This window comes from Diprion similis, chromosome 6 (assembly GCF_021155765.1).
Source record: "Diprion similis isolate iyDipSimi1 chromosome 6, iyDipSimi1.1, whole genome shotgun sequence".
In the NCBI taxonomy this organism is placed as follows: Eukaryota; Metazoa; Arthropoda; class Insecta; order Hymenoptera; family Diprionidae; genus Diprion; species Diprion similis.
The window spans coordinates 4612010-4639922 of NC_060110.1; the positions used below are offsets into that span (position 1 = coordinate 4612010).

General features: G+C 33.2%; 1 protein-coding gene across 4 annotated transcripts; it reads right to left on the reverse strand.

Moving 5' to 3' along the window:
- Positions 1 to 503: 503 nt before the first annotated feature.
- On the reverse strand, positions 504 to 27825 carry LOC124407314 (CAP-Gly domain-containing linker protein 2). 4 transcript variants are annotated; one of them, XM_046883339.1, is made up of 22 exons: positions 27551 to 27823; positions 25431 to 25565; positions 18658 to 18729; positions 17878 to 18030; positions 17074 to 17274; positions 16618 to 16816; positions 15498 to 15723; positions 14377 to 14421; positions 10609 to 10749; positions 9752 to 9916; positions 9459 to 9479; positions 8994 to 9174; positions 8146 to 8808; positions 7823 to 7944; positions 7207 to 7519; positions 6934 to 7085; positions 5064 to 6850; positions 4182 to 4272; positions 3496 to 3568; positions 3054 to 3225; positions 2610 to 2788; positions 504 to 556 (listed from the first exon to the last, which is right to left on the reverse strand). In XM_046883339.1, the coding sequence occupies exons 2-22, from the start codon at positions 25540 to 25542 to the stop codon at positions 510 to 512; spliced, it is 5115 nt and encodes a 1704-aa protein (XP_046739295.1). In that variant the 5' UTR covers positions 25543 to 25565; positions 27551 to 27823; the 3' UTR covers positions 504 to 509. The 4 variants fall into 4 exon arrangements, with proteins under 4 accessions (XP_046739295.1, XP_046739297.1, XP_046739296.1 ...); XM_046883341.1 differs by lacking the exon at positions 18658 to 18729 and having other exon boundaries at positions 27551 to 27825; XM_046883340.1 differs by lacking the exon at positions 14377 to 14421.
- Positions 27826 to 27913: the final 88 nt, after the last annotated feature.

Genomic DNA, 27913 nt, shown 5'->3' on the forward strand with positions numbered 1-27913 from the left:
TCCAAATATACATCCTCCTTCACATCCTTCTAAAACAATTTGATTACGCTATCTAAATTTGAAAGGGTGCACCGAGATAGGTATGAAATACGCAGGACGCATTGTCTGCTCAAATATCAATTTTTTACTCTTTATTTGGGATACCCATTGTTGAATTATTGATTAGTTTTTCAAATTGATCACAAATTTCAGGTTTCGAATTCCACACCTGAAAATTATCAGATTTGATTTGCTCAACGCCATATTCGCCAGAGAGGTTGCACTGGCCTGATGGCTCAAATAAAATTTACTACAATTAGTTTTCAACTTTTTGAAAAGTTGAGCGTAAACGTGGCAAGCTTCCGAAAGGAAGTCATTGAATAGCAAACGTATTTCAAAACGCAATTAAAAACAACTACTTAAGTTATTCTTATGTATAGAATTATCATTACAAAAATATAATCTGAAAACTCAACATATCCATCTTCTTGCAGGCAAGACACTTGCATATCAAAAGTTGTTTCTGACCATTAAAAGGTTTCTTCATCATCACAGTGAGCCGTGTCATGTCCAAACACTGAAAACCATAATCAAATTTTTGATCTATTAATTAATGATTCTTTATCTGATTATATTCTGATGTTAATTAGATCAAAGTATTAAGCCACTCTTCATTAAATTGAAGCATAACAGTGAAGCGATTAAGTAACTTCTTCATGCAATATGTGATCGAAGTATAAGCTTTTGGATATGATTTTTCACAAAATTAAGTGAAAATAGTTAAGGTGATGCAGTGCTTTTGTCGAAGTACTTAAACATACTGGTGGGACTTTAACTTACTACTTAACTTTCTTTACCTGAGTTAGTTGAACGGCCTCGAAAACACTGCCGGAAATTTCAATTATCTATCTTTCATAATCAGGTGATAAATATTTTCAAGTAGCGCTTGTTAATAGGTATTCTATGTTTGTTCGGATAAAATCAGTATAATACCATTGTTCTCTAAATAAATTGATATCTGTTGCAAAATTTCCAAGTTTCTGATAGAATACAGAGAATATTTGAACTAAGCTACTGGAGGGGGAAATAGCTCGAGATTTGAATGGCACAATAATTTTTCGAATTGAATTAAAGTAGTTGGGTAGCGACAGTGACGTCATCCTACGGATTATCGTGTACACTGTATTCCTCAAATAATCAGAAAATAAATTTGGCAATGTCGCGTGATTTTCTTGTGTTGTAGTCTGTTTGAATCTTCTGTGTTTACTTCGCTATAACCAGTATTTTTGCGAATCAAAATGTCAGATCGGTTACTATATGAAGGGAGATTCTCAAGAAGAAAAAAAATAATCAAGTGTTTTAGTAATACCGTATCTAAACAGCAGAAAACAAATAATTTGCATACCGTGCGTAATGTGCATACTTGTGACATTGCCAAACGTTTTAATTATTAAATGACGGGCAAAATTCACGAATATTTGACATATCATTCCTAAATATCCATTTTACCTTGTTCAATATTTTTTCCCGCCCTAAACATTTTATTCTAAAACAACCAACTCGAAACTATCAGTTTTTATCCCAGGGCCTATTTCGACAATATATATAAAATAGCTCAACTTTGAAATTAAAAAACTCAGTGACTAAACGGTAAATCATTTTTAAACGTTGTAGAATTGTTTAGAGTCACTCTAAAAATTATATAGTTAAAACTCATGTGAATTAAACATTTCCAAAATTACTGCCCAACTACCTTAATTCAAATAAATTCATGTAATTGAACTTAATTTTTTTATTTCAAATTTTTTTAAATTCAATTTAACTTGATTCATTTCAATTCGTGAATTTTTATTTTTTCTCAATAATCCACTCTAATTCAAGTGAGTTTGAAAAAATTTCAATAGATATTTTGTATTTCCTGTTAATTCAAATTTTTTCTTTTAATCCAACTTAATTTCTTACTTGAATTCAATTTCTTTTTTTCTGTAAACTGACAATTCTGGCATGAATCTAAACTAATTCAAATCAACTTGACTTAATTTTCCATAGTTCGGTTATTTCTCAGTTAATTCTTAAGACTCCATTTAAACGTTAGTGTTATAAAACTATGTGTTACATCCGGCACGTCCTTCAACAAATGAATTTCTCAGCTGAAACTGAAGTAATCTGTATTGTAAGTAAACCTAAATCGCGCGGCCTCGTTTTGTCCGAAGTTGAGTAAATTGCGCAATGGATGCTACTTTGTTCTAGAGCGAACATAATACAATTACTCATGTATACTGCATTTTGAAAAAACTTGTCATCCAGAATAGTTTGATTCTGTGCCATGTTATAGGTGCGTACCAAACCTGTTCAATTATATATTAGCAAATAGCTTGAAAGACTTAAGGAGATAGACCAACACCCTGTAGGCTATCGTTGAACTGTGAAAGAAAGCGAAACTCTTGTGCTTTGCAAAAACACATGTCAGCATTTTTTCACAGTCCAATAACCTGAAGTGGGTGTATCAGTTTTGGTTAGTTTAGATTGAAACATTATTGCTAAAACATTATTTTTCACGTGAGCCGGTTGGGCACATCTGTGGTGGCCTAATAAGTGTGTATTAAGAAATTTTCCTGGCAAGCACTAACCCTCACAAATATCGCAGTAGGGTCTTTCACCCGGTTGCTTCTTTGGAGTTCTCTGTGACGTTTCTGGCTCAGGAGAGTCTTGTGCTTGACGAGGACAGTCTTCTGTGTCATGTAAATCGAATTGATCACAGATATCACAGAACATTCGAGGTGGCGCCGTTCTCGAATTGACGGAAATCCTACAAGAAAATGAAAATACTTTGCAACCTTAGATGATTTTGAGTTAAGAAAGAGAAATATAATTTTGAATCGCATTCTAGTATAAACGATGAGTCGTACGGTACAAAATTATAATTTAATACTATCTTCAGAAAACAACAACTAAACAGTTTTCTCAAAATATAAGTCGACAAATAAAGATAGAAGGGAAATAATTTTTACTGAAAAATTTATCTTGTATTACTAAATTTATAAAAAGGAAATTCACGTAAATATTAAACTCACAAATTGTAATCGTCAGCTTCGCTAGGAGGGATACCCATTTCTAAAACTTCCACTTTGCATGTGAGAGCATCATTTTTTTTCTTCATGTCTACGATAACTGAGTTTAGGAAATCTATTTGTCCTTGAGCGAGTTCGTGTTCCTCAAATAACTTGTCCATATCAACGACATTACCTGACAGTAAAAATATGTCATTAAGGCTTTCAAGTCATAGGAGATGGAATGATGCAATTGAACCCTTGTATTCACAAAATATTTCCAGACTTTGTAGAGATTTCCTCGAAATAAACTACATGACAAAACAATTGGAATCAAAAGCTTGTCCAGGTTTGCATTTTTGCTTTTCATAATTGCGCTATTCCATTCAGCACAGGATTAATTATAAGTCTTGAAATGCTCTGCATTTACTGAAAGGATTTTTATGAAAATACATGAAAAACATACCAATGCTTTTCTTGTTCTTACTGACGTCGCCTCCTGCAGGATGAATAGACTGATTACTTGGGACGACTTCAACCTGTTTAAAAAAGCAATGAGGAATTCAGTATAAATAAACTTGTGTAGTAATGGTTTCCATTGTGGGTTCAAATGTGATCATAGTTGAGTTTCGTTCGGTTATGGTTGTATTGCAGTTGGGTTACTGCTGATCTGCGTTTGAGTTGCGGTTCGATACTGATTGGGTTTGTGTTGCTGAAATTATTGATGTTTTGCCGCTGATGATCTACTCTGCTCTCGAATATAGACTTAAGTCAGTAGACCATAGGCTGTGTTACTCTTCTATACAAACTTCGGATTAACTTTGATCAAATTCAACAATGTCAGTATCCAGTTTGCTAAACCAGACCAAATTGTACCCCAACAGCAATCCAACTGTATGCCAGAATTCGGGGAAACTAGTTTCCTGAATAAAATGAGCCAGCTTAGAGTGTCATCGAACGAATTTACTAGACGTTTGACCATCATTTGATGAATACTTCATATACAATTATTTAGTAACAAAATTAATAAAATATATGCATTCTGGTTGTACAAACCTTCTTTATCTAGGAGTTTGCAAATTGATCTCAACCATACCCAAATTTAAACCCACAGGAAAAATGTGCTTAATTCACATATTTGATTCTACATACGTCTTTAAGATTTTTCTGATTTTGACTCGCCAGTTTGAGGGCTTCTTTTGCTTCAGCCCATTTCTTATTGATCTCTGCTAATTCTTTTTTCCTGAAAATGTCGTGTTTTTATAAAAGTTAATATTCTTGTTCTAGCCTAAGCCTTTCGTTTCCACCAGAATCAAACTGTCGCCTCTTTCAATTCCTATCATGACCGAACTTATTTTTCAATTCTATCTGAATAATACTGTATCTGTGATTTGTGTAGATATATTCAAATTCGTAATCTTGCAATCTATTTGTCAGTGTAAAAGTATTACCGTGGCTATAAATAGTTACAGTAATAGTATGGGGCCGAAGTTTGTAACGGTAGTGTAACGACATATTTTCTAGTTCATGAACTCAACTACTTTAGCCTTGGGAGCATCCAACTTGTTTTCGAGTGAGACTATCAGACGCGGTTACTGTGACTCACAATCAATACAATTATCGGTGTGCCATAGTAAAAACCAAATCTAAAATTTTTGAAGAAACTGTAACTGTAGAAACTGATTATGCATGACAAAATGTATTTCAATTGTAAAGACTCAATATTCTATTCATTTTCATTGTAGAAACTATTATTGAAAATGTCTTTCGATTTCAAAAATCACATCTTGCTTAATAATAATGATAAAAATTACAATCAAACCATACTTTTCCAGGTATGTTCTCATAAGCGATGAGCTTGTGCAGGGTGAGGAATGGATGGGCTAGTAACTGTCATTATGCTTTTGTGGCTGTCTTGAGATGTTCAATAGAAACAATCTCTTTCCAATTTACTTGACCAACTTAATCCGTCCAGTCAAATGTAGTTAAATAATAATATTACTACAATGTGAATAAATTATGCATAATACATACAAATTAGATTCAGTTTCCTTCAACTCGTTCACCTCTGCATTTACGAGATTCAACTTGTGAGCAAGTTCTTTGGCGATTGACTTGTCTTCGACATCTTTGTTCAGCGATTCTCTGATAGCACTTATACTTTGCTCCTTTTCTTGCAATAAAGTTTCTAAGGACTCTTTAGTTTGTCGCAAGTTGAGATTCTGCTTGTTAGTATTATCCAGGTCCAATTGTTGAGTTGTGAGCTTCATTTGATATTCTTCAATGGTCTTTGTCTGCTGATGTTCCAATTCTGCAGCGTGCTTGACTTGTGCGTTGAGCTCGTCAAGAGACTTTTTCATAATGCTGAATTCAATATCTTTCTCGTTTATTTTCGCTTTTAGAGACTCCATATTTTCTATCAACTCAGCATTTTGTAACGCTGCTTTGTCAACATTAATCTTTAAATTCTTTATTTCAGTATCCTTTGCAATTTCAATGTCTTGACAAGATTTTTCCTGCGCCTTGGCTGAATTCTCTAATTTGGCTATCAATTCTACCTCAGAGGATTTTTTAACAGATAAATCATTTTGCGTAGCAAGTAATTGTTCTTGTAGTACCTTTATCATATCTTGCAATACACGCTTCTCTTCTAACGCAGAGATCGACTTTTGCTGCTCAACTTTAAGCTCTTCATTGACTTTGGATAATTCACTTACAGACTGTGCACTCTTTTCTTCAAAGGTAATAATTTTATTATTCAATTCTGAAACAAGATCTTTTCCAGATTTCAATTGAGTTTCAGTATCTATAGCTTTGTTAGTAAGAATTTTGTTATTCTCTGTCGCATCTGCTAATTTTGTATTTACTTCATCATGAAGCTGAGTTATTTCGGCAAGAGATTTACTTACAGCCTCATGTTCACTAGTAATATTAGCTAATTGTTTTTCCATAGTAGCCAGTTTCATTTGCGCTTCTGAAGCAGAATTATCGTTTGCAGATTTCAACAAAGCTATTTGTGTTAGACAATCGTTATACTTGACGTTCATAGACTTCAAGTTATCGTCACGAATATCTATTTCTTCTTGCATCGCTTTCATTTTCTTTTCGCTTAAGTTAAGCTGCGAAGTTGCCTCTAAGAATAGTTTATTCAAATCTTCTTTAGAATTTACTTCAGAATTCAGTTTCTGCACTATTTCTTCAATTGATTGTTCTCTTCCATTTAGTTCATTTTCTAATTTCTGCTTCGACTGCTGCAACGTTTTAAGTTCTTGTGAAAATTCTTCAAGCCTGACTTTTAATTCTTTCATAAGATTTTCATTAATAATTTTTTCTTTATTAGTATTTTCAACAGTTTCATCGTGTAATTTCTGTAATTCTTGACATCTATCTTTTAATTCTTTAATTTCTTGATCACGAGAACCAAGTTGAGCATTCAATTCAGTAACTTCATTTGTTTTTCTTTCTACATCCAAACTCAGATCTTTACCTTTATCAACAGTTTCAATGAGTTCACGTTCTCGATTTTTTAAGGAACCAAGTTGCACCGTGAGATCAGTGTTTATTTTTTTCTCCGCCATAAGCGAACCCTGTACTTCTTCAAGCTTCGAAGTTAATTCTTTATTCAGTAGTTGTGACTTTTCTAAATCTTGCTCAGTCGACTTCAGAGTATTTTGAACAGATTCCAGAGAATTTTGAATTTGCCCAACTTTATCGCGCACTTCATCTAACTCTTGTTCCTTTTGTCTGAGATCTTCATTATATTTCATCAGTTGATCGGACGAGTTCGCCGTTGAACTTATTAAATTACATATGTCCAATTCCTGTAAAGAAAATAACATTTTTTGTTTTCCAAGACGAATTTTCCAAGCTTGACATTGAAAAAATGTAACAATGTAATACAAACCAGTTTCTTCTTCTGTTCAACTAGTAAAGAATTTTTTTCCTCTGCAGTAATTAACTTTCTGTTCAACTCAGCAATAGTAGATGTTAGAGATTGCAACTCAGTTTCAAGCGAAGTCTTACCCTTCACAGATTCCGAAATTGAGTTCTCCAGTTCTGAAAAATTTGACGATTACAGTAATCTGCCTTCTGCGTCGAAACCATATCGGACAAATTCGCAAATCATAGATTTCTAACACAAGCAGTATTTCCTATATTACGTTGAAATAGTTTTTACCTGTACATTTTTTCGACAATTGTTCAACTTCCGTTGTCTTCTGCAGAACACTAACTTTCAGATCTGTTATTTCCTGTTGAGTGTTTTCCATCTCTTTAGTTTTGTTGACAGTTTCTAGTTTCAATTCTTGAATAATTTCTTCCTTGGCTGATATTTTAATTTCAAAATCTTTCGCCATTTCATCAATTGTCCTCACGTTACTTTCATTAAGATTACTTATTTCTGTTTCTTTGTTACTCAACTCTTCATTCAATTGCTTTAACCGTGCCAACGTATCAAGCGACGAGCTTTTAAGATCTGCGATGTCTATTTCCTGGATGGGGTTCATTTAAACGATACTTAATTTATTGAAATAATACAACTGAATTCAATAGTACTGCAACCAACACCGCTTGCTCCAATTTGACCAACAATGCGCGTACAGAGAGATTTTCGTCTCAATCAATAGTTTATGATTCAAGAAAAGTAGTGTGTGAATTTTTTTGTTTTTTCTGTTTGTTCCGAGTATCTCACTCAATACCATGAAAGGCCATGTAGTTGTTCAGATATCTCTTTGTAAAAGTTTTTTTGAGGGTTCATTGCAGTACTATAAAAATCAATTTTTGTCGGTACTAACAAGTTTGTTTTTTTCATCATCAAATTTTTTACTATCATCCTCGATTTTTGACTCCAATGTTTGAATTTGATTTTGCAGATAATTATTATTTTCATCCAGTGACTTCAACTTTTGCTTCAAATCTGAAATGAATCAATACACGAAAATGAATTAACATGACAACCACATATTACCGATCAATATTTACATTCTTAGAATAGGTTTGGATTTCAAGATGTGATCAAATCTCATAAAACGAGATTGAGTATCGATATTAATCTGAGTTTTGTAATGAATTTGAATAGATGCATAATAATTTTGTGGCAATGTAATATTTCAATTACCTTCAACTTCTGAGAAGGCTTTTTGAAGTTCCGAATCTCTACCTTGATTACAGATTTTCATTTCAGTCATTAATTTCTCAATTTCTTTATTTTTCTCATCTAGTTGTGAGGTAATATTTACAATCTTCAACTCCTTTTCAGTCAACTGGCTCTTGAATGTATCTGAGAGTTCTTCGAAGCGTTTTGTGTTATCACTTTTTAATTGTTCTAAATTCGTCTTTTGCATTTCTAAATTCCGTTTCACTTCAGTATCAAGCTCTTCAGTTTTTTGTTTGATTATTTTATCCTTTTCAGATACGATATTCTCATACTTTGAAATCAAGCCTTCTTGTGACAATGTATTATTCTTCGTAATGTTGTCGATATTAATTACAGACTGTTGTATTTCTTCTTTTAACTTTGCTATGTCTGTATCGTATTTTTGACTCATTTCTGAAATTATCGTATTCCTACTTTCTAAACTTTGTTTAGCATGCTGTAATTCGTTTTTCAACGTTGATTCAGAATCTGTTAATGAAGTAGTACTTTTTTCGTGTTCAGTTAACTGCACCTGAAGTGTTTTTATTTGTCCCTCATATTGTGCAATGAGATCACTCTTTTCGTTTTCCTTGAGCTGCAGTGTCTTTTGCATTTCTTCTAATTGCTGCCCAAGTTTTCGCAGTTCTAGAACAATCCAGTAGAGAAAAGATCAAAATAGTTTTCAATCAAATGGTAGATTATTAAAAGTTTCCGGTCTAATTATTAATAGGTTCAAATGAATCAACATCCCTCATTAGCATGAAAAATGAATTGAAAGAAATTCGTTACGCGTAAACGTTACCAAATCTAACCAAGAATTTGATATTCACCTTCTGAGGCACTTTCATCTTGTCTTACAGTGGAAGACAATTCGCTGCGAAGTTTGGTCAATTCCTCTTCGGCTTCAAATAGTTTAATGCTCTCTTGTTCAAGTTGAACAACTCTTTCCCGTTCTTCCGAAAGCTTGAGCTCAAGTTCTTTGATTTTATTTTCGTTCAAAGAATTCGCAACCTAATAAAGAATCATTTGGATTACATGAAAAATATTATTCCGATGCTACAGTATATCTTATAGTGCAAGAGATATGTATCCTAAAATCTCTCGAACCACTCAATCGATTCCTATAACTTTTTTTTTCTACCATGCAGTTTTTTTTTGAAGAATGGTTTTAGTATATATATTATGATATATACGCTAGTATTATACTAATTTGTAAAACTACTGTAATAATAATACAAATGTAAAACAATATAAATACTTGTAAACAAAATGAAAAAAATTCCTGGGATACTCACATTCTGTGTAGTTTTTTCCTCCTAAAAATAAAACGTGAATTATCGATCAGCCAAATGTTACACGAAAATTTTATAAATATGCGTATTAAGGGACAAAAATTATCTTGGTCTCTTATTTTGTGACATTAAGTTAATGAACTGTAAAATGTGCAACAAAAATCGGTTTTATAATTACATTAAAACCCAACTAGTCTAGTATGAAGACTAGGGAGATAAAAAATTGAGAAAAAATCCTGTGAGTTAATTGAGCGTCATGGTGTGTAATATCGCTAATGCATAATAGCAATTTTTACCTGAATAGTATCCTTGTTAACTGATTCCTCTTCAAACCGAAACAATAAATCTTCGCATTTTCTGCGCTCTTCTTCCAGTTGCGTTACTAGTATATTTTTTTCGTCTAATAATTGGGCTAGTGCTTGCTCCGCATCTTGAATTTTCTTTTCCATGTCTTCCCTATACTGAAATTTATAGAATTTCATCGAAGAGCTTCCGATAGATTGTTCATTCGGTTCGAAAATGTTGGATCAACTTCTTGAAGTGAACTTCGATGATAAGGTAGATGTATCATTATTTTTCAAACAATTGAGTATCAAAAAGTAACATTTGATATCTTATATCGTAGGGTATATTTTTGTAATGAATACGATAATTAAACAAATTTTCAGTGTTAAAAACGAACTAAACATATGACAAATATGGCCAAAAATGGTGCAGTAGTTACAAACGATACTCTGTCGTAGAGATTGAGCAATGTGATTTGGAGTCAAGCTTACAACAACTTGTCAAAGCCAAATCATAAATCATCAAATTTAAGTAGTAATTGCATGTTCGACAGCAGTTCACTCTATACTGCAAAAACTTAACAAGCTACCCATTTTGCTTGAAAAAAATGTGTCATCTTGAAATTGTGCCACATTACCAAACATGCATGTAAATATTTATTTGAAAAAGCTTATTGAATTTTGAAGCATCAGTTCAAAGGCACTAGGCAGAATAATTTTCTTTTCCATTTCTGATCTGTAAAATACAAAGCTTAAGGTAGTTACAGAAGTGAAAAAAAAAATTACTCTCATATTTCAAACTTCAAAATACTTTTGTAAACATGGGAATGGATGGGCTGTTAATTTTTGTGTACAATATAATAGTATACCTTTTCATATTCCTGTTTCATCAATAGCATCGCATGCTCTGCTTGGTCGGCTTGATTTGCAGCTCTGGTTACTCGTTGGCGTTCCAAATCTCTTTCCTTGTGAAGATGTTCGATCTCTATCTGTTTGTCTTTCAGCATTTCCTATAAATAGAAGTAATTGACTGTACAGAATGTTACTATTATTGCACTGACGGTGAACAAAAATTATCGAGTCAAGCCCTGCCTCACAGTCGTTATTACAGTTTCGAGCACTAATTTTGTGTACCTCGTTCACTGAAAAATGTGTCATTATTGATACCACAATTGAACCGGTAGTAGCAAGTCACGCTGGTAGTGAAGATTATTGGATACATACAAATTTTTTTTTCCGTAACTCTATTCTTTTTTATTTCATTTGTGAATTTTTTCATTGGTTCGTTGTGGCTTGCAGAATTCATTCGTTAATTCCTCATTTTATTTCTTTTCGTTTCAAGTCTTGTTTACGTGGACATTGTAAGGTCTCGTTTGTTTCAATATCCATTTTTGGATGCTCTTACATTTAGGGAATTGTTCGATAAAATTGTTTTTACATAATTTGGAATAACATAGAAACTTTTTCTCGTGTTTATCATATCGTTGTCCACAGCGTTTCCATGATTCTTTCTTATTCTTGTATCAGTGTTCATCTTTGTCGATGAAGTCAGTGAGTCAAACAATTCATCGTTTTTGGACTTAAGGGGGTGCCCTAATCGATTTTGATGTTAACGTATATATATAATAATATCTCCAAATATCGAAGTCCGCGAATCTCAAACGCAAAAATGGGCTTAACAATTCTATTCTATGCGCAATTCTGAACAAAAACACTCTAATGAACAGTGCTGGATTTGGGATGTTTTCAAAGGGTGGCAAGACCTAAGGCTGCCGCCCACTACCACGAACTTAAACTAATTGTCAATTTAATTTTCTTTCTTAAGAACTGAAAATTCATTCAGGTATTTCATAAAAGCAATGCCAATTGGAAAAAGGCATCTTGCGTTGTTCGGAATCATTACGACATGATAACAGGTCAAACCTCTTCTTGCGTTCTGGTCACGAGTTGACACGTTAATATATATATTTCCTTGGTTTTTTAGAGTTTTCGGAGATTTTCATTTGCTTTCTGACAAATGATACGTGAAACTCTTGTTTCAATTTTCCACATATCGTGCATTCACTAATCTTTGGAACTCGATATTTGAAAAGATTATTCGTTTACTTACCAGCTTTGCACCCTTTCCAAATAAGTCCATTTAACTTAGCTTCATATATGCAACAAAATTTTTGCTATGAAAGCTCCAATGAAACTAGATTAGAGCAGGTTTGTATGGATCATGTTTTTTTCTAAATTCGACACGAATAATCAAATTCGAAGGGGCTATTCTTGTTCTTGTATTTTCTTCACAATCTCATTTCATCGACCATGTTTCATTTCCATCCGGTGATCATATCTGTTATGCAACAAATTCACTAGGATTGTACGATAAAAGCGCAACATGTTTTCGGACTGTACTTGCCGGGAGTCAATAAGGTAACAGAGCCGACGAAACAGCTAAGTTTAATCACCACTGAAGACTTATATTGCAAAACAATATCTCAAGAATATCTAAATAAGTCGCGCGACCATTCATAATCGATCTTTCAATTCGAAATTACTGTCAGACTCCTGCATAGTCTTGATTGCGTTGCAACCTTTATTGCAACTCCACGTGTTTATCTACTGAAGCTGTTTGTGGCTACAGACTCAATTGTGGAATCAATATTGGCACATTATTCTTAAAATTACGAGGGATGAGGGTTTAGTTAAGATTTTTTATATCAAGTCTATGACATTGGTCGCATTACTCCTGATGTTGGGCCATCATTTTGGCCCCCATTGTTTTCAGGTTCAAAAACATGAGGCTCTTGAACATTAGAATATCTCCACAATATCCATGATATAATAATCCAGAAGTAACTTAAATCTAAATAGCGGCCCATCAACTAAGTAAACCATGAATCTATGTACTTGCAGTATTACTGAGAGCCGTTAATTGCTCTTATCCAAATAATATACTTGTGACATTGGATTTCAAGAAGGTTACTAGTGTCAGAGAGTCCTCAGAGTACGACCCCGAATGACGATGAAGACTCCTGACGTCGAATAAAAAGTAGCAACCAACCACGGCGAAGCCCTGAAGAAATGCGAAAAATGCATGCGGAGCGAAGGAAAAGGGATTTTCGCTCCATGAAAATAAATAACCATATACCGTATAATCTTTTTGGTAAAGATTTGTCTTCTATTAGGTCTGTTCATGGTGTAGGTATATACAGAAGATTAGGTTCCTCCGAAAGTCAATACGACCGTTTATACCTCAGATGATCGGATAAGGGTAAAAAACAGAAACAGATTACAGTATCATTTTAAAGTTGTTTCTAAATAATTCATTTTATAATTCAGGTACACATATAGCATTCCTGATCCAACGGGGAAAATTGGGAGAATAAATAGGAGTTTTGTGTTTTTTTTTTTTTTCCTCGCCGTGATTCGTCGCCGAATTTTATTGTCCTTGGAACTAGAACGTCTTTGCTCTTCTCGAATTGTGATAAAAGAGTTAACGAAATATCTCGTATAGCGTGTATGATAGAAGAGAGTGAACTCGTGAAAACCATCTCACAAAAGTATCTTATTTCTCTGATACATGGTATAACCGTAGTCGCTTGAAAAATAGAAAGATTACAGAAGAGCGGACTCTTCAATTGATGGATTAGAGAAGGACTCGTGATTTGTCACTACCTGCACTATTTACGAAAGTCTACGATTTTGAAACCAGGCATTTTCCGTAGTGGAATTCGTCGAATCTATCTAAATAACATGCATTTTCTATAGAATCAAAAAGAAACACACCAATAACGTTTTATTAAACATGAATAGTAAGTACATGCAAGAGTAACACGACACAATATTAATTCAGTGTACAGATGAAAGTAAGACAGAGCACTAAATACTGGCAAACAAATTTTTTGAAAAGTATACCTGCTACTCACCATTTACTTTGAAAAATAGATAATTACAGTAAAAAGCGTCAAATATTTTGTACTTATACAAGTATTTAACTAAGTACGATGTATTTTGATCAATTATATAACGGAAGCTGTTACATCAAATTCCCAATGACCAGATACTTCAATTGTGATTTTGCGAGAACGGAAGACTTGTAATATTTCTTGGCAATTAGGGCTAAGCGATATTTCGGTGCAAAGAAATTTTTTCAATAATTTTCTTAAAAAATATTTCGATATCAAAATCGGCTTTCAATGTCGACACCGAAATACTGAAACGCAAGTCTCTATTACCGCGACCGTAATATCGCCATGCAAATTTCAAAGAACCAAAAAAATTTTCAACATGAGTGAAGAAATTACAAAAATATGGACTGTGCTTTTCAAAAGTTGAAACAGCTTTCATGGATCTCAAAATTTCTCGAGAAGTTTCAAAATTACGTATACCATCAAACATATCGCATTCTTACATGCTTTTTTCTACGGCTGCTAGCGATTTTTTAAATGTTTCATGGATTATGAAATTTTGTAATCGTAGAGCACATCTCAAGGTTGTAAACAAATAGAAGATTTTCCTTTGAAATGTTCTTATCACTATACAATTATTTGAATACATATAAATATTATTTAACGCTGGACTTGGAATGTTGTGATAAAATTATGCGTAATTTCAATCATTCTGCCGCAAGGGCCTGATCAAGGTCTCACCTGCACTGAGCTTCTGGCAGGCGTTGAAGTACGTAAGCCGGTTCTCTGTAAGTTCAGAAGTTACAAAACAATACATCATGCAGTATTAAATTGCCACCTTATTGTAACCAAAGTAACAATAAGAAATGAGATAAAATTATTGATTCAGGCGTACAAAGAATCGAGTGGCTTTCGGTTATTAATTCATACAAAACAATCACACGAATTTTTTAATCACCAAAAAGTCTAGCTAACACGAATATGGGACATTGCATTCTAATCTCACGAACGGCTAGCTCTGAACGTTCGTGATATTTTATATGATTGTTTAGTAAACTAAGTTTAAATGGTAACCTCAAGTTTTTTGAGATTTTTTCCACAAACTTTCATTCTTTATTATGCTTAGAAGGTGAAAATTGTTGTTTTGAAGAGATCTCAAGAAAAGTCTTAAAAATCTGCGATTTTCTACAGAAATTTTAAAGCCACGAAAGCAGGCAGACATGTTCTGTGTGTTTAGACGCTTTTTTTTAAATATTCACTTTCGAGAAATTCCAAAAAATTAGATACTAAAACATTACTAAAACATTTTGGAAGACTCAAACCGAATTCAATCAACGTTTTTTCGATGTTATTGAAATCAGCACTTCGTTGTCTTAACCACACAGAAAGCGCAATTTATAATTTCTGCAAAACTTTTCATTTTTTTCTGAAAGTGTCCATTTTAAAAAAGCGTTGAAACGGTAAAGAAAATCTACCCATTGCTTTAAACAATGTCTACGGGACTGTACTTTGTTGAGAATATCCCAAGAATGTTGAAAACTAAACGTTTTTCATGTTTCAAAAATAATAAAAAACAAAAATTAGCGGATTAGTAAAATCAGAAAAAAAAATCTTGAACCCATTCTGAGTCAGACTGAGAAGTTTGTCAATTTGGCGTTAAAAATCTCGCATAAATAAATCTGTGGATACGTCAAACACTTAAATTTTGGAATATACGAAAGGAATTATTACACTCAAACACAGGGTAAATAATTACATATATATCTACATAACGGATGGAGAAATATAAAAGAACAAAAAAGTTTCACAAACAAGCAGATGAACCCTTGCGTCACTCTCTACTCCGGGATCGAATTTCTTACCCTAGTTGAGGCTGCTGCACTTTTAGAAACGGTACTAGCGTGAGTACTGGAAATACTAGAAGTGGATAGCAAAGATTCTCTGGATCCCATCTTTCTCAGGGCCATATTCAATGCAGCTCCAGTTGGTTTATGCACAATGCATGTCGATGATCTCTTGCTCGACGGCGAACGACTTACTTTGTGAATTGGAGCGAAGAGGCCGTGTTTCGGACGACATTCAAAATACCTATTAAAGTCATTGAAATTCATATAATCTGATTCTAGATAAAAAAAAAATAGTTTTTCTAATATAATATAATCCTTGCATAAACTATTCTTCAGTAAAAAAGAATGCGTGTACAGAGGATTTGAGAAATTCAACGAAGTATTTTTTATGTCCTAGCAATTGGCGATCTCAAAATCCTATGAGTAGCGTTTCAGGATCAAATGACGTTTGACCTAAGAGTACTTTGTTTAAATAATACTAGAAAAATTAGTTCTTCTTTTTTTTTTTTTTTTTTTTAAGTAATTACGTGGACAAAGCAATCCTATGGGATCATAAAGCGTTTTGGGGAATACTTTTAATTAGTATAAGGTCTCCGGAATGGCCTTTAATGTAATAGTTATCACCATTTCATTCGTCTAACATAAGCCTGTATTTTTCTAACAATAAAGTATATTTTTTTAATAATTAAGAATTTGGCCATCTCTGACCCGTAAACAATTCATACACATCCAAGTCGTTAATGGATTGATTGGAAAAGGATGAACTTATACTATGTATTTCGGTGATCCAGTCGTTAATTACAGCACGACTGACATTTTCAATGAACAATGATTTTCAAACGAATTTTATTACGTCTTATAGAAATAAAAATTATAGTCTAACGTTAAGCTCTTGAACGTCAACACTTCTAGTCATCTCTTAATTACTATCTTTTGTTATGGTGTCCCTTTGTAAGACGTGACATGTTTTGAGTAATGATTAAATTTTTATAAACAAATGTTTTACTACTCTTAGGCTAGATAGATGGACATCAGCAAAATACTTTGAGATCGCCAAGCAACTGATAAAAAAAAGGCAATTTTCAAAAGGACAATATAATTTGGGAAGTACAGAAAGAATATTTCAAAATGGCACCTTTTTTCACCAACTGATCCGTCATTTTTTCCAACCGGATCATCTAATTCAATACCGCACCATTCTCCGTTGGCGAATTCAGTTGTTCCCATAAATCTTAAAATACCAGCTTTGCTACCTTGACTGGAAGACACAATTACTCGTTCTCCTAATCTTAATTCTCTATGTGAGACCGACGACAGGCTTGTTGTGGAAGTGTCTGTACAATTACGTTATAACAATTATATCACAATATAATACCAAATTATACAAGACAGTAAAGAACTTAGATATGTTAACAACGAAGTGCATAATTACATTTTGTGCATAAAGACTTGAAGAAAATTAATAGCTAATGTATTAAACAAATAACATCTGCAAGCAATAACTGCGGTGAAAAACTTCTCAATCATTTTGTAAATATTTGGATAAAAAGATTGTGCAATTTTTGCTAGTTTTTCGAATTTAAAGTCTTACTCAATGACGGCGATATCGATTGGCTGAGGTTTCCTCTTGTACTTTCGGTTGGCGACGTTGGAGTTCTTTGTGTGGGAGATAACGCAGAAGGCGGTAAATCCGACAAAGGTCGTCTTGTCAGCCGGGTGAGCCGAGAGAAGACTCCTCTCTTGGGTTCGCATTGAAAATATCGTGAACCAGCAACAGATCCATCATTTTTTCCTGATTTAGAGATATTTGAATAAGACAATTTGTGCAGTAAAAAAAAAAAAAAAACAAAAAAAATAACTTCCATTTTTTGAAACTATAAAATTTTATTGCGAAAACTAAGGATTAAATCGCTTTTCTCAGAATTTTTCTAATTCAAAAATTTTGTCAAAAAAAAAATGGAGTATTAAGTAAATTCTGATTTCATTGGGAATCCGTGTGTTCAGATCGTGGCAACATCGATTTTGAACAGTTTAGAAACAGGAATATCGAATTCTAATCATCGGTCCAAGTGATTCTTCCCCACAAACAAGTGATTTAGTATTTAGTTGTGATAATTTAGTCGCCTAATTTGGCTGTAAGAAATTAAAAATCCCTCTACCAAAACGTAGTTTAGGATACTACGAGGTACTTATCGACTAAATTTTCTCAGAAGGATTTCTCCAACATAATTCAATCAATTCAAGTGATGGAATCGATATTTTACAAACGTAAATACGTAAAATTTATAGGTTGATCAATTTTTGGCGGATCACTTTTCAAGAGCACATATATTGTAAGAAACTCTATTTTTTTCTATAGTTTCGTCTCCTTCCACTCCGCGGTTTTACTACTCACCAATTGGCTCATCGAGTACGATTCCAGCCCAGTCTCCTGGGGCAAATTGAGTCTCTCCAATGTAAGCAATTAAACCAGGTTTCGTACCGCCGACCCAAACTCGATCGCCAATTATAAAGCTGTCCGTGTCCTCTGTCAAGATGACACTTGTATCTGTCCAAATCAAGGATTCGTTATAACACCTTTACCATTGTTTGTTTCAAAATGCCTTGAATCACTGATATAATCGTGTGTAGCGGCGTAAATCTTCGTTGTGTAAAACAAGGAACCCTGACCTCAAATAAGGAGTTCCAAACGTGGTAAGAATGATCGAGACACTAATAACGAAATATGACGAGACTTACAATTGCAATTGTATTTAAAAAATCGTTCGAAAAACGGTCGATATACCTAATTCATTTGTAAAAAGGACAATATATGCAATATCGCACATTATACTATGTAACTGAAAGATTTATATGTACACACGAGGACATTAATTCACACTTTCGGCCGAGTTGATTGCGTTGGTAATGCAGATTTGGCATGCCGTGCCACCGTCGGCCGGCCGATACGGACTGAATCTTCGTTACCGACGTAATTGACTTAGCCGAGAAACGAACCGTGTCTGAATTAATGTCGACTTGTGTACAGTATGATAATCTAAAAGAGATGAAATAGAGTTTTTACTAACACCGGCAACAAAAATATACCATGCAGCTATCTACATATATATACAATATACGAAGAATGAAATCCCATACACTGTGAAATGTGAATTAAAATAATCATGCAACCTACCTGAGTCTCGACGTGATCCCGTCTCACTAAGACGGCGACCGTGCGTCTCCCATAGGTGCTCCATGGAGTTTTCTGTACCATGCAACATATACAACAAATCACACTGAAGAGCATTCAAAAAATTAACTACAACGCATTAAAGAAACCGTGCAGAGTTACGAGGCGTCAGATTGTTTCAATTGGAACAGTATTGTTTTTCAGGATCAAAATCTAAACATTAATTTTTCCCGTACATAGTATCCTCCCGAAGTATTGGCGTCTGAACTCCATGGGTATTGAAAATCTGAATAATCCTATTTAGAATAGAATTTGAAATTCATTCAATCAGCTTCAAATTCTATCCTAATTATACTATTCGGATTTTCCACCACCATAGAGTTGAAACGCTAATGAGATTTTTATCTCAAGTTCAATTCGTGTCTCACAGCATGTGACTTTGCCTATTTACGTGACGTGTAAAAAAACATGTTCATTCAAGTATCGCCTCGGAATTTTTGAAAATAATCGTATGTACGCTCTTACAAGGATGTAATCAAGGTATTACATGATTATTTTGAAAAATTTCGCAAAGAGACAGATATCAGTAGATATACTTTTTCACATACACGTTGTTTAAAATGAAAGAGATAGTAACGTGGAACGAGGAACCCTTTGTACGTAAGCGAAGAATCCTTCACCTCTTGAAGATTTTTACTTCGTGAAAAACTAAAATTTAGACTTCATTCCGGACAATAAAAATATTGCCCCAATCTGAAACGGTCTGTTGAGACATGTTCGAAAATTTGAAAAGTTTAGGTAAATTGTACAAACGTAGTGAATTATTTCATGTGAGGTTTGTTGTACCAATCAAGCATTTTGCTCTGATTATCTCACATTTTGCTATGCCTTCATCAAATTACGCAGTTTCTGTTTTTATAACTTTATCAATAAAAAAAAAAAAAGTGGTCGAAGGCAAAAGGTCACAAGGTTCATACATTTCTAAATATTGTTTCGCGACGTTTTTAAATTGAAATACTTCATTACCTTAATATCGAAATTTCATCAACGCATATATAAAAGTACATGTCGAATTTCGAGTTTTATATTAATGTTTTTACATTTTTTACATTTTGTAATTATTGAAACGTTTTTTTTCGCCGAGGTCGAAACTTTTATTCAATAACAACACTGTGCCTCGAATTATAGCTGCTGTGATATTATCGTGATACACGGACGATACGGCAATAACATCGGTCGATGATGACGACGTTGTTGAAAAAAGCTTCGGGAAAATATGCAATAACACCTACACAGCCTTGAAATCTGTTTCAAGAAATGGTGTGTTAAAATAAACGAAGAAAATAATATTAAAACCGTAACATTACTCTAATTAGAGATTCTGCGATACCATTATATATAATTATAATTAATTCTATTATACCCACAACGAAATATGTAAAACACACTTCGGCTTAGACGTAAACAAAAAATTAAACTGTATTTCGCACTCACCGTAAGAAAAAAACAACAGATTATTGTGTAACGCTTTAATACATTAATAGATTCAATCCCGTGCAGATACTTTATTATAAGCTTCAGGATCTGACAAATGAAACTCATGTTTATAAATTAATCGGATTTAGATTACAAAGAAACTCATAAAAACAGGCCAAAAATTTTTAACACACCTATATGTTATTCACGCGGATATAATGAATTTTTTTTTGCCACAAAACAGAATTTTGCTGTTCTTTAAGAAGATACTATCGTCAGTCTTTACCGATAGAGTAAAATATAACTCACGTTAACTATTATCTGCAGAACTTACATGCATCATTGACGTAAAAATGTTATGGAACAATATTTTTGTTTCGATATTCGTGTTGGGTGTTTCATAGAGATCAAACAGTTAAAATAATGGATGTTTTACTCGGTTGATAAAGACGGACTGTAGCATCCTGTTAATTTCAAAATCTACAATTTCTTCGTGCCACTGACGAAAGGAGGGCTATAAAAATTCTCACTAATTTACGATTAGTATAGGAAACGTATTAACGAAGGAATGAGTAGGATATAACGATCGGCGTGGGAGATATGGAATTCCTGAAATGGTATCAGCGTCGAATCTACGTAATCCGCTCATCAAGATTTTATTAAATATTTATGATAATCGTAGGCGTTGGAATAGTAGGTCGACCTGTAGTTTGCTTGTTTATCTAAAGATGGCATCTACAACACAAGCGTTATATTCAACGTCATATAGTACGCATTATACTACGTAAATACTACGGATTATTAAAGTTCAAGTTAGCAGCTACAGTAGAGTTACTATTTAAAAGCACTACATTTCGTTAAATTCGAATGAAGTTCTTATGGCATAATGACAAAATTGTTACTTTTAATCTTCACTGTCTCATTCTAATCTCACAAACTTGCATCTCGATCTAAGATAATTAAAGAAGTTGTACTAACATTACGGCTACCTGAATATAACGATAAAAAAATTCGTTCGTACAAAACAAATGTTTGTAATTTATCTCTAAATATTTCTCAAATAAATTTAATGGTTTTTTTAAAAACAGTAGAGAGGTAAAAAAAAATTTCGAGTTACACGAATAACTTGAGAAACATTGATTTGTTAAACAAATTATACCCGAATATTTCAGCTTTGAAAATGGGTGATCTTTTCCGGCCAAAAATGATCTTAAAAAGTTGAAATCTCAAACATTTCAAATTTAATATATTTTGAAAGGAATCAGATAATTGAATACGTCTGTGACATTCGGTAATGTGTCTATACACGATGTTAAACGAATCATCGCCATGGAATCCCTGACGACGAATATTGGGAACCAATAGAGAATCAATGAATGATAATGACGATAATGCCAATGATGAAAGTATTATTGAATTTCTTTTCTGCTGTGATATGTGTAAGCTTGTACGGTAATCATTTATTTTCACCATGTTTAAATTGTTTTATCGTTTTTACACGTAGAAACGTTACATATTCTCACAAGTATGCGAGGAATTATTAATATTTATACACAAGAATGTTAAACTACAGATTGAAATAACATCAAGGGCTCGAGTAGGTTTACAATTTCATCATTATTTGTTCCATGTGTCTACGAGACATGATAAGCCGAAAATCCTTTTCGTTTGCATGTTAATTCAGGCAAACATGGATATATTATGAATAAGTGACGTCAGAATGTAGGTCAAGAAGTAAATAAGCCACATTTGATGTTCAGGTCACATCACCATGCGTTTTAGCCAAGGTTCTTTTTTCATATTTTTTTTTATTACACAAAATTATTTATCTTTCGTAAAAAAATAATCTTTTGATCACTCATTAACCGTGCATTGCTTCTCTTTACTAAATTATGAAAATCTGGTGTCCTCTTGGTGAAAAGAACTATGCATGGACAGACTGCGATCCACTCAAGGTAACTACTTTTCTATCATGAGTGTTTTTTTTTTTGATATTCTGTAAACTCGTGCAACAAAATAGTAATCAATCCGCCCGTCCAATCGGCGTGCCAAGTTAAATGTCAACAATGTTTCGAGATTTCGAGGTTTCAACTTCGATAGTTTATGTTTATAATAAACAAAATGTGGAAAAAATTAATGACGAATGAATGATTTTTGGATAAAAACTTGGTTATTCGTCAAATTTAAGAATCGGCAAGTAAAGTTTGTGTATTTTTGTTACCAAATAGTTACTAAAAAAAAAAAAAGAAGAAAAAAATCCGATTAGCTTGAGAAATTAAATGAGCAGAAAATTGCGCAAAGGTTTTATCTTATCATTTTGAAATATGTATATTTCGCAATAAATATTTAAATCGAAGGTGACTAAGATATGTAACGAATAATATCCGTGTACCTACAGATGAAACGGAGGTGAGCTAAGCACTTTGCATATGTATATGTATATGCATTTAACGTGTGAGAAACGAAAATGACAAGATGTAAAATATTGACAAGACAAATCGTTACCTCGAAAGCCGATATTCTAAAGTTATAATAAAACTTGTTTCGATAATAATTAATAAGCAGATGTTAACTAATTCTGTAAAAAGTCGCGAAGTCATAATAGCTGTGTGTAAATTGATCACGCGAAGATAAAAACAGATTAGATTAAACGAAAAGCGGTAAGACTATGAGAATTCGGTCAAGCTTATAATTAAGTCACATCGTTATCCGCGTCGAAAGACGATAGTCGAGAAAACTGCGAGATCGTTATTTTTCTTTTACCTATAAAAGTTTTCAGTACACTTGTCTCCGCACAATAATTGAACGAAATTGAAAATGCGTCACCGGATTATAATCTGGGTGACCATGGTGGTATTATTATAGCTGAAAGCATGCCGAGAGAATTATACAGTGTGCAAATAAGGCTGGAGGCGAGATGCGCCCAACACAAGTAACTTTCCGATCTCTGCGGATGCATCATAATGCATCGCGTGCTGCACCGATTCGACCAACACGTAACTCGCAAGGCAACGCACAACCGTGACGTTTAACAAGCGAATGTCAGAACATCATCCATAAACGGTACCGCCAATTATGATAGCTTCGATAAGACAAAAAGCACTATATAGAATATATAGAATATAGATACACAGGTACGTATATTTATATAATAAAGAAGAATGATGAAGAAAAATGCAGCGGGAACGAAGGAGTACAAAAAGAATTTCAGACTAATGCAAAGTTATGAGGTCGGAGTAATTAACGTTTAAAGTGATTGAATTTTGCAAAATAATAGCAATTTTTTGATTCTTGATTTAGTGTAGGTGATTGAATTTCAGACAATTATAAAATGGATAACTAACAATTTGTTTAAAAATACATCGATACACTGACTTTGCAAACTTTAAACCTCATGCAGTGGTAAATATTTAGGTTAATTAAACTTCACGACACGAATATATATAACACAAATATTGATATGACAAGACATCTAGAAAAAATGAATTTAGAGAGATTTAATTATATTAACCGGTATTTTGTATATATAACTTATACTGAGAACCGTTAAAGCTGTAAAATGGTTGATTGACTGAAAACCCAGACGAGTTTATAAGGTTTATAAAATTTAAAAAATGATTTCCGTTACCGATCACAATTTCCATGTGTGAATAAAACAGGTAATATTTTCAACTTGTGTTAAGATAAGTTTAGGCCTTGAAGAAAAAGAAGCTTTACCTGAGTTTGAATTACGACCCGCCGCGTTGAATCGAGAAAAGGTGACTAGTCCGTCTTAAAGCGTGAACAGGTATTAAAACCACAGAGATTCAGGCGATTGTGGGAGAGTTCGAAGAATATCGGGACAGACTGTCTATCCGTGTAGGAGGTAATCGTGGCCGAGTTTAATTAATAAATAATTGAGGTATGAAAAATACGTAATCGGAATCGTTAAGTAGTGTGCCGTTTCAATGTTGAATGGGCTGACTGCTTGAATCGAGAATTAGGAAAAGAGAAGAAAAACCGTTTCAAAAAATCTCCAGCAGTATTAATCAATTTCCAAACCATATTTACAAAAGTCATAAAACAATTGGGAGCAAATAAGGAGCAATACAAAGCAAATTTTATTCCGTTTGAATAATCCTCGGTTTGTTCCAAACACTTGTTTCGATTTGGCGCCATTTTTCTGGGACTCAAGTATCTAAAACATTTTTTTGGATTTTATTGAAACCGTGTGGGAGCAGATAATAAAAGCTAGGGAGTAATTAAGAACAATTGAGGAGAAATTATTTGGTACATGAATTCTTCGGAAATTCTACGATTTTTTAAAATCCGCAAAACACCTTGACGGTTCTGGAAAATAATTTTTTTTCCATTTTCCCAGACGTTTCGTATTTCTTGCATATTACAATATTATTTTTTCACTGGAGCAGAATTTTTAAATGTTTCATATTATTAGTGTGGGTTCGTACAGTGGAACGTACAGTCAGGTCAAAGAAATGGTTGAAACAAAAATGTGATAAAACAAAAGCTAATCAATTTCGTGAGAGTGCATGAGCTAATCTAATTACATACCGAGGAAATTCGTAGCAATAACTGATATGCAATTTAATGCAGGATAATCCGCCTACATTGAAACGATTCAGGATACATTTTACTGATCAATATTCGATAATTTTTCACAATTAACTGAATTCCTCACTTTTTCAGTATGATGTACTCGAATTGCATAAATGCAAGCGCTTTTATCGTGATTCGAATTTCCCATCATATATTTTCACGAATTTTCCTAGTATGTACCATACAACTAAAAATTCGTAACGTATTGATCTATGAATAAACCAAGTTTTTATTGATCCAATTCAATCACGGGATTTTTACAGTTGATGTCCGATGTTTCAATATTTGACTCTGCATCACAGAGAGGTTTTCAATGATATTTAAATTGATAAGTATTATTGGAACTTTTTGAACCATTGTTGAGTGATATTTCTGTTTATACAAAATTTTTTGAGCTGACTATACGTCTCATATCTATACATCCTTAAAACCGAAGAAGCAAACTGTCTACAAGTGGTTTTCCCTTTGAAATAGTCCACCTTTGTTTGTGCAGCTCATATCCTTTGGAACTAAGCGATCACTAACAAATTTCACAAACCATATGGACAAATTAGATCTTTGCAAACTATAATCACACATACACACACTACTTTTATTTATTTCATCATATCCCAAGTGTATTTCAATACATGAAATTGGTACGGAAGAAGTTTCTATAGATACGATAACGAAGCAAAAAGTAATTGTGCAAGTTAAAGACTCACTGGCCGATGACCTGGAAGGAGATGGTGGAACACTTGGCTTGGGCCCGCTAGCACAACAAGGTCTACCAATTTTTGTTGGAGGGCGCAGCCCAGATAACTTTGCTTCCGTCATTTCACACGTTTGCGTCTTATTCACTGTAAACAAATCGTAAAGTATAGTGAAAAATCATGAGATTGAAATTCTTAAAATTAATTCAAAGATGCAATTTATGAAAATGCCATTATTTCGTTACACAAGGATTATCTGGTATTCGGTAATCCGTAACGAAGCAGAATATAGTCATACTTTGAAAATTCAACTCTTTCAAAAGCATTCTAAAGTTGAAAAGTAGTGATTTTTTGTTAAATGCCACGTTCTCGATAACGTTAATATTGTCTACCCCATAAAAATCTCATATCTAAAAGAATTGACTGCAGGAACAGCTTTAGCCAGTACACATACATATATTATGTGAAAAAATAAGGGAAGACAAAAAATTAGTAGGATGGCTAAAATATTTCTGATCAGCTTTTTATGTATAAATAAGCAGAAAATAAACTAGACATAAAACGGCCTTCAGCAAAAATAAGCCAATATAGAATCAGTCGTTTTTATTTATAGGATCTCTGTTTGCACAGTATGGAATTTATGTGAAGATTATCAATAAATTTTTGTCCAATTGATACATTAATTTAATTGAGACATGAAGATTTTTGTGATTTCTACCCCATGGCAAATAGTTGATCCGAATGAAAATTGTGTGAACAAATTAGAAAACAAATTGAAAATTCTGTTTCGAATCACATAGTTTCACAGATATTTCATAAGAAAAAAAAATGATACAAGGCAAATCGTGGAAATTTATTTGCAGGATTCACAAGAAAATAAAAAAAACCTGATCCCACTGAGAACAGGGTCTTTCGAGTTTGTTAAAATATTTTTTTTCATAAAATCAATGAAAATAAAAACCCTTGAAAAATCTAATGGACTTTCAGAATGAGAACAATGAAGTCACGCTAAAGTTAAGACTGAATGAGTCTCAACGTCTGAATTAAAAAGATAGGGAATATAGAAAAATCCGTTTGAAAATTCTCTACCAACATTATTTGCAGCAATAATAGTGAACACCAATGAAACTACAACACCGTTAAATAGTAGACATAAATCTGATAAAATTCGAATAAAACAAGCAGAAATATTAACAATTTGACAAAAGCTTAATAATTGGAACATTCGCAAAGATTAAACAAATATTTTTGATCCTGATCAATGTTCATTTGAATTTATTTTGTTCATCGTGAAGATTTCCAGAGATCACCTAAAAAAATTACACAAACAGTCGTGTTCAGAGGAAATAAAAATAAATTTTTGTACGTGGGATAGAAATGATGTTCGTCAACAATAACATTATTATGATGTAAGATTTTTCGACTGTTTCAAATAATCCATCAGGATCTACTCAGCAAACAAAATGAGGCAAATAAACATTAGAATCGGACTAAGAACACGAGAGTTTGAGCATTTTTAATTATGTAATCATTTTTTAGTGTCATCAATTTTTCAACTGTTTTTTTTTTTTCAATTTCTTAACTTTTTGTTCAAACAGAGGAATACAATCATCCTTAAGCTAAAAAGGTTAGAAAAGGTTGAACATGTATCATTTCGTCGCAGAGACTTGCGGAAATTCTAATTTACGATTACTGCCAGGATAGCGTTCGATATGACAGGCAGCAACTCTATCGCTATCTGTCATCCTGAATTGAAATTGTCAGCCCATAGTGCAAATAAACACGACACTAGTTATTATGTTTCGACAAGATGTAAAATAATGTAACCTGATATCTAGATTTCACTGCAACTCGACAGAAAATGGTACACAGGTTCCGGTGAGAAAAATGAAATAAGCTGATAAAAAAGAGGAATAATATATAGAAGAAGTAATCGCATTAAAATCGACACTCAATATAATTGGTATAACCACTAACTAATTTATTGAAGTACTGTTGTTTAGATTACTATTAACGTAACAGATGATAAAAGACTGAATTAATGACCTGTAAATACATTTGTTGAGGTTAACTTTACGAAAACAATTTCATACTGGGGGTCTAAGTATATACATAATCAAATATTAGCGTACCTTATGAATTATGTAAATGTTGTAATGTCCTGTACTTCACTCACAAATCACAATACGTATTAAAATTCTTGAAACAACCCGAATATGCCATTTCTTATATTAGATTATACTGTCATGAAAATCCACTCAACTGCACACTGGGTAACACTGGGAATGTAAGGTAAGTTTGATAGTGATTTTGAGTCAACTCCGCTTCAAGCTGTTTTGCGACAGTTTTCAACCAATCACAGTTGCTGTATAAGAAGAAAGTAACCTAAGCATCGTCTGCTGTATAATCCATAAGCCATAATTGAACAGGCCCATTATTGAAGACCAGAGCAAAGCACATCGTATTGCATTGCTGGCAGCACTGGGAGCTAATTT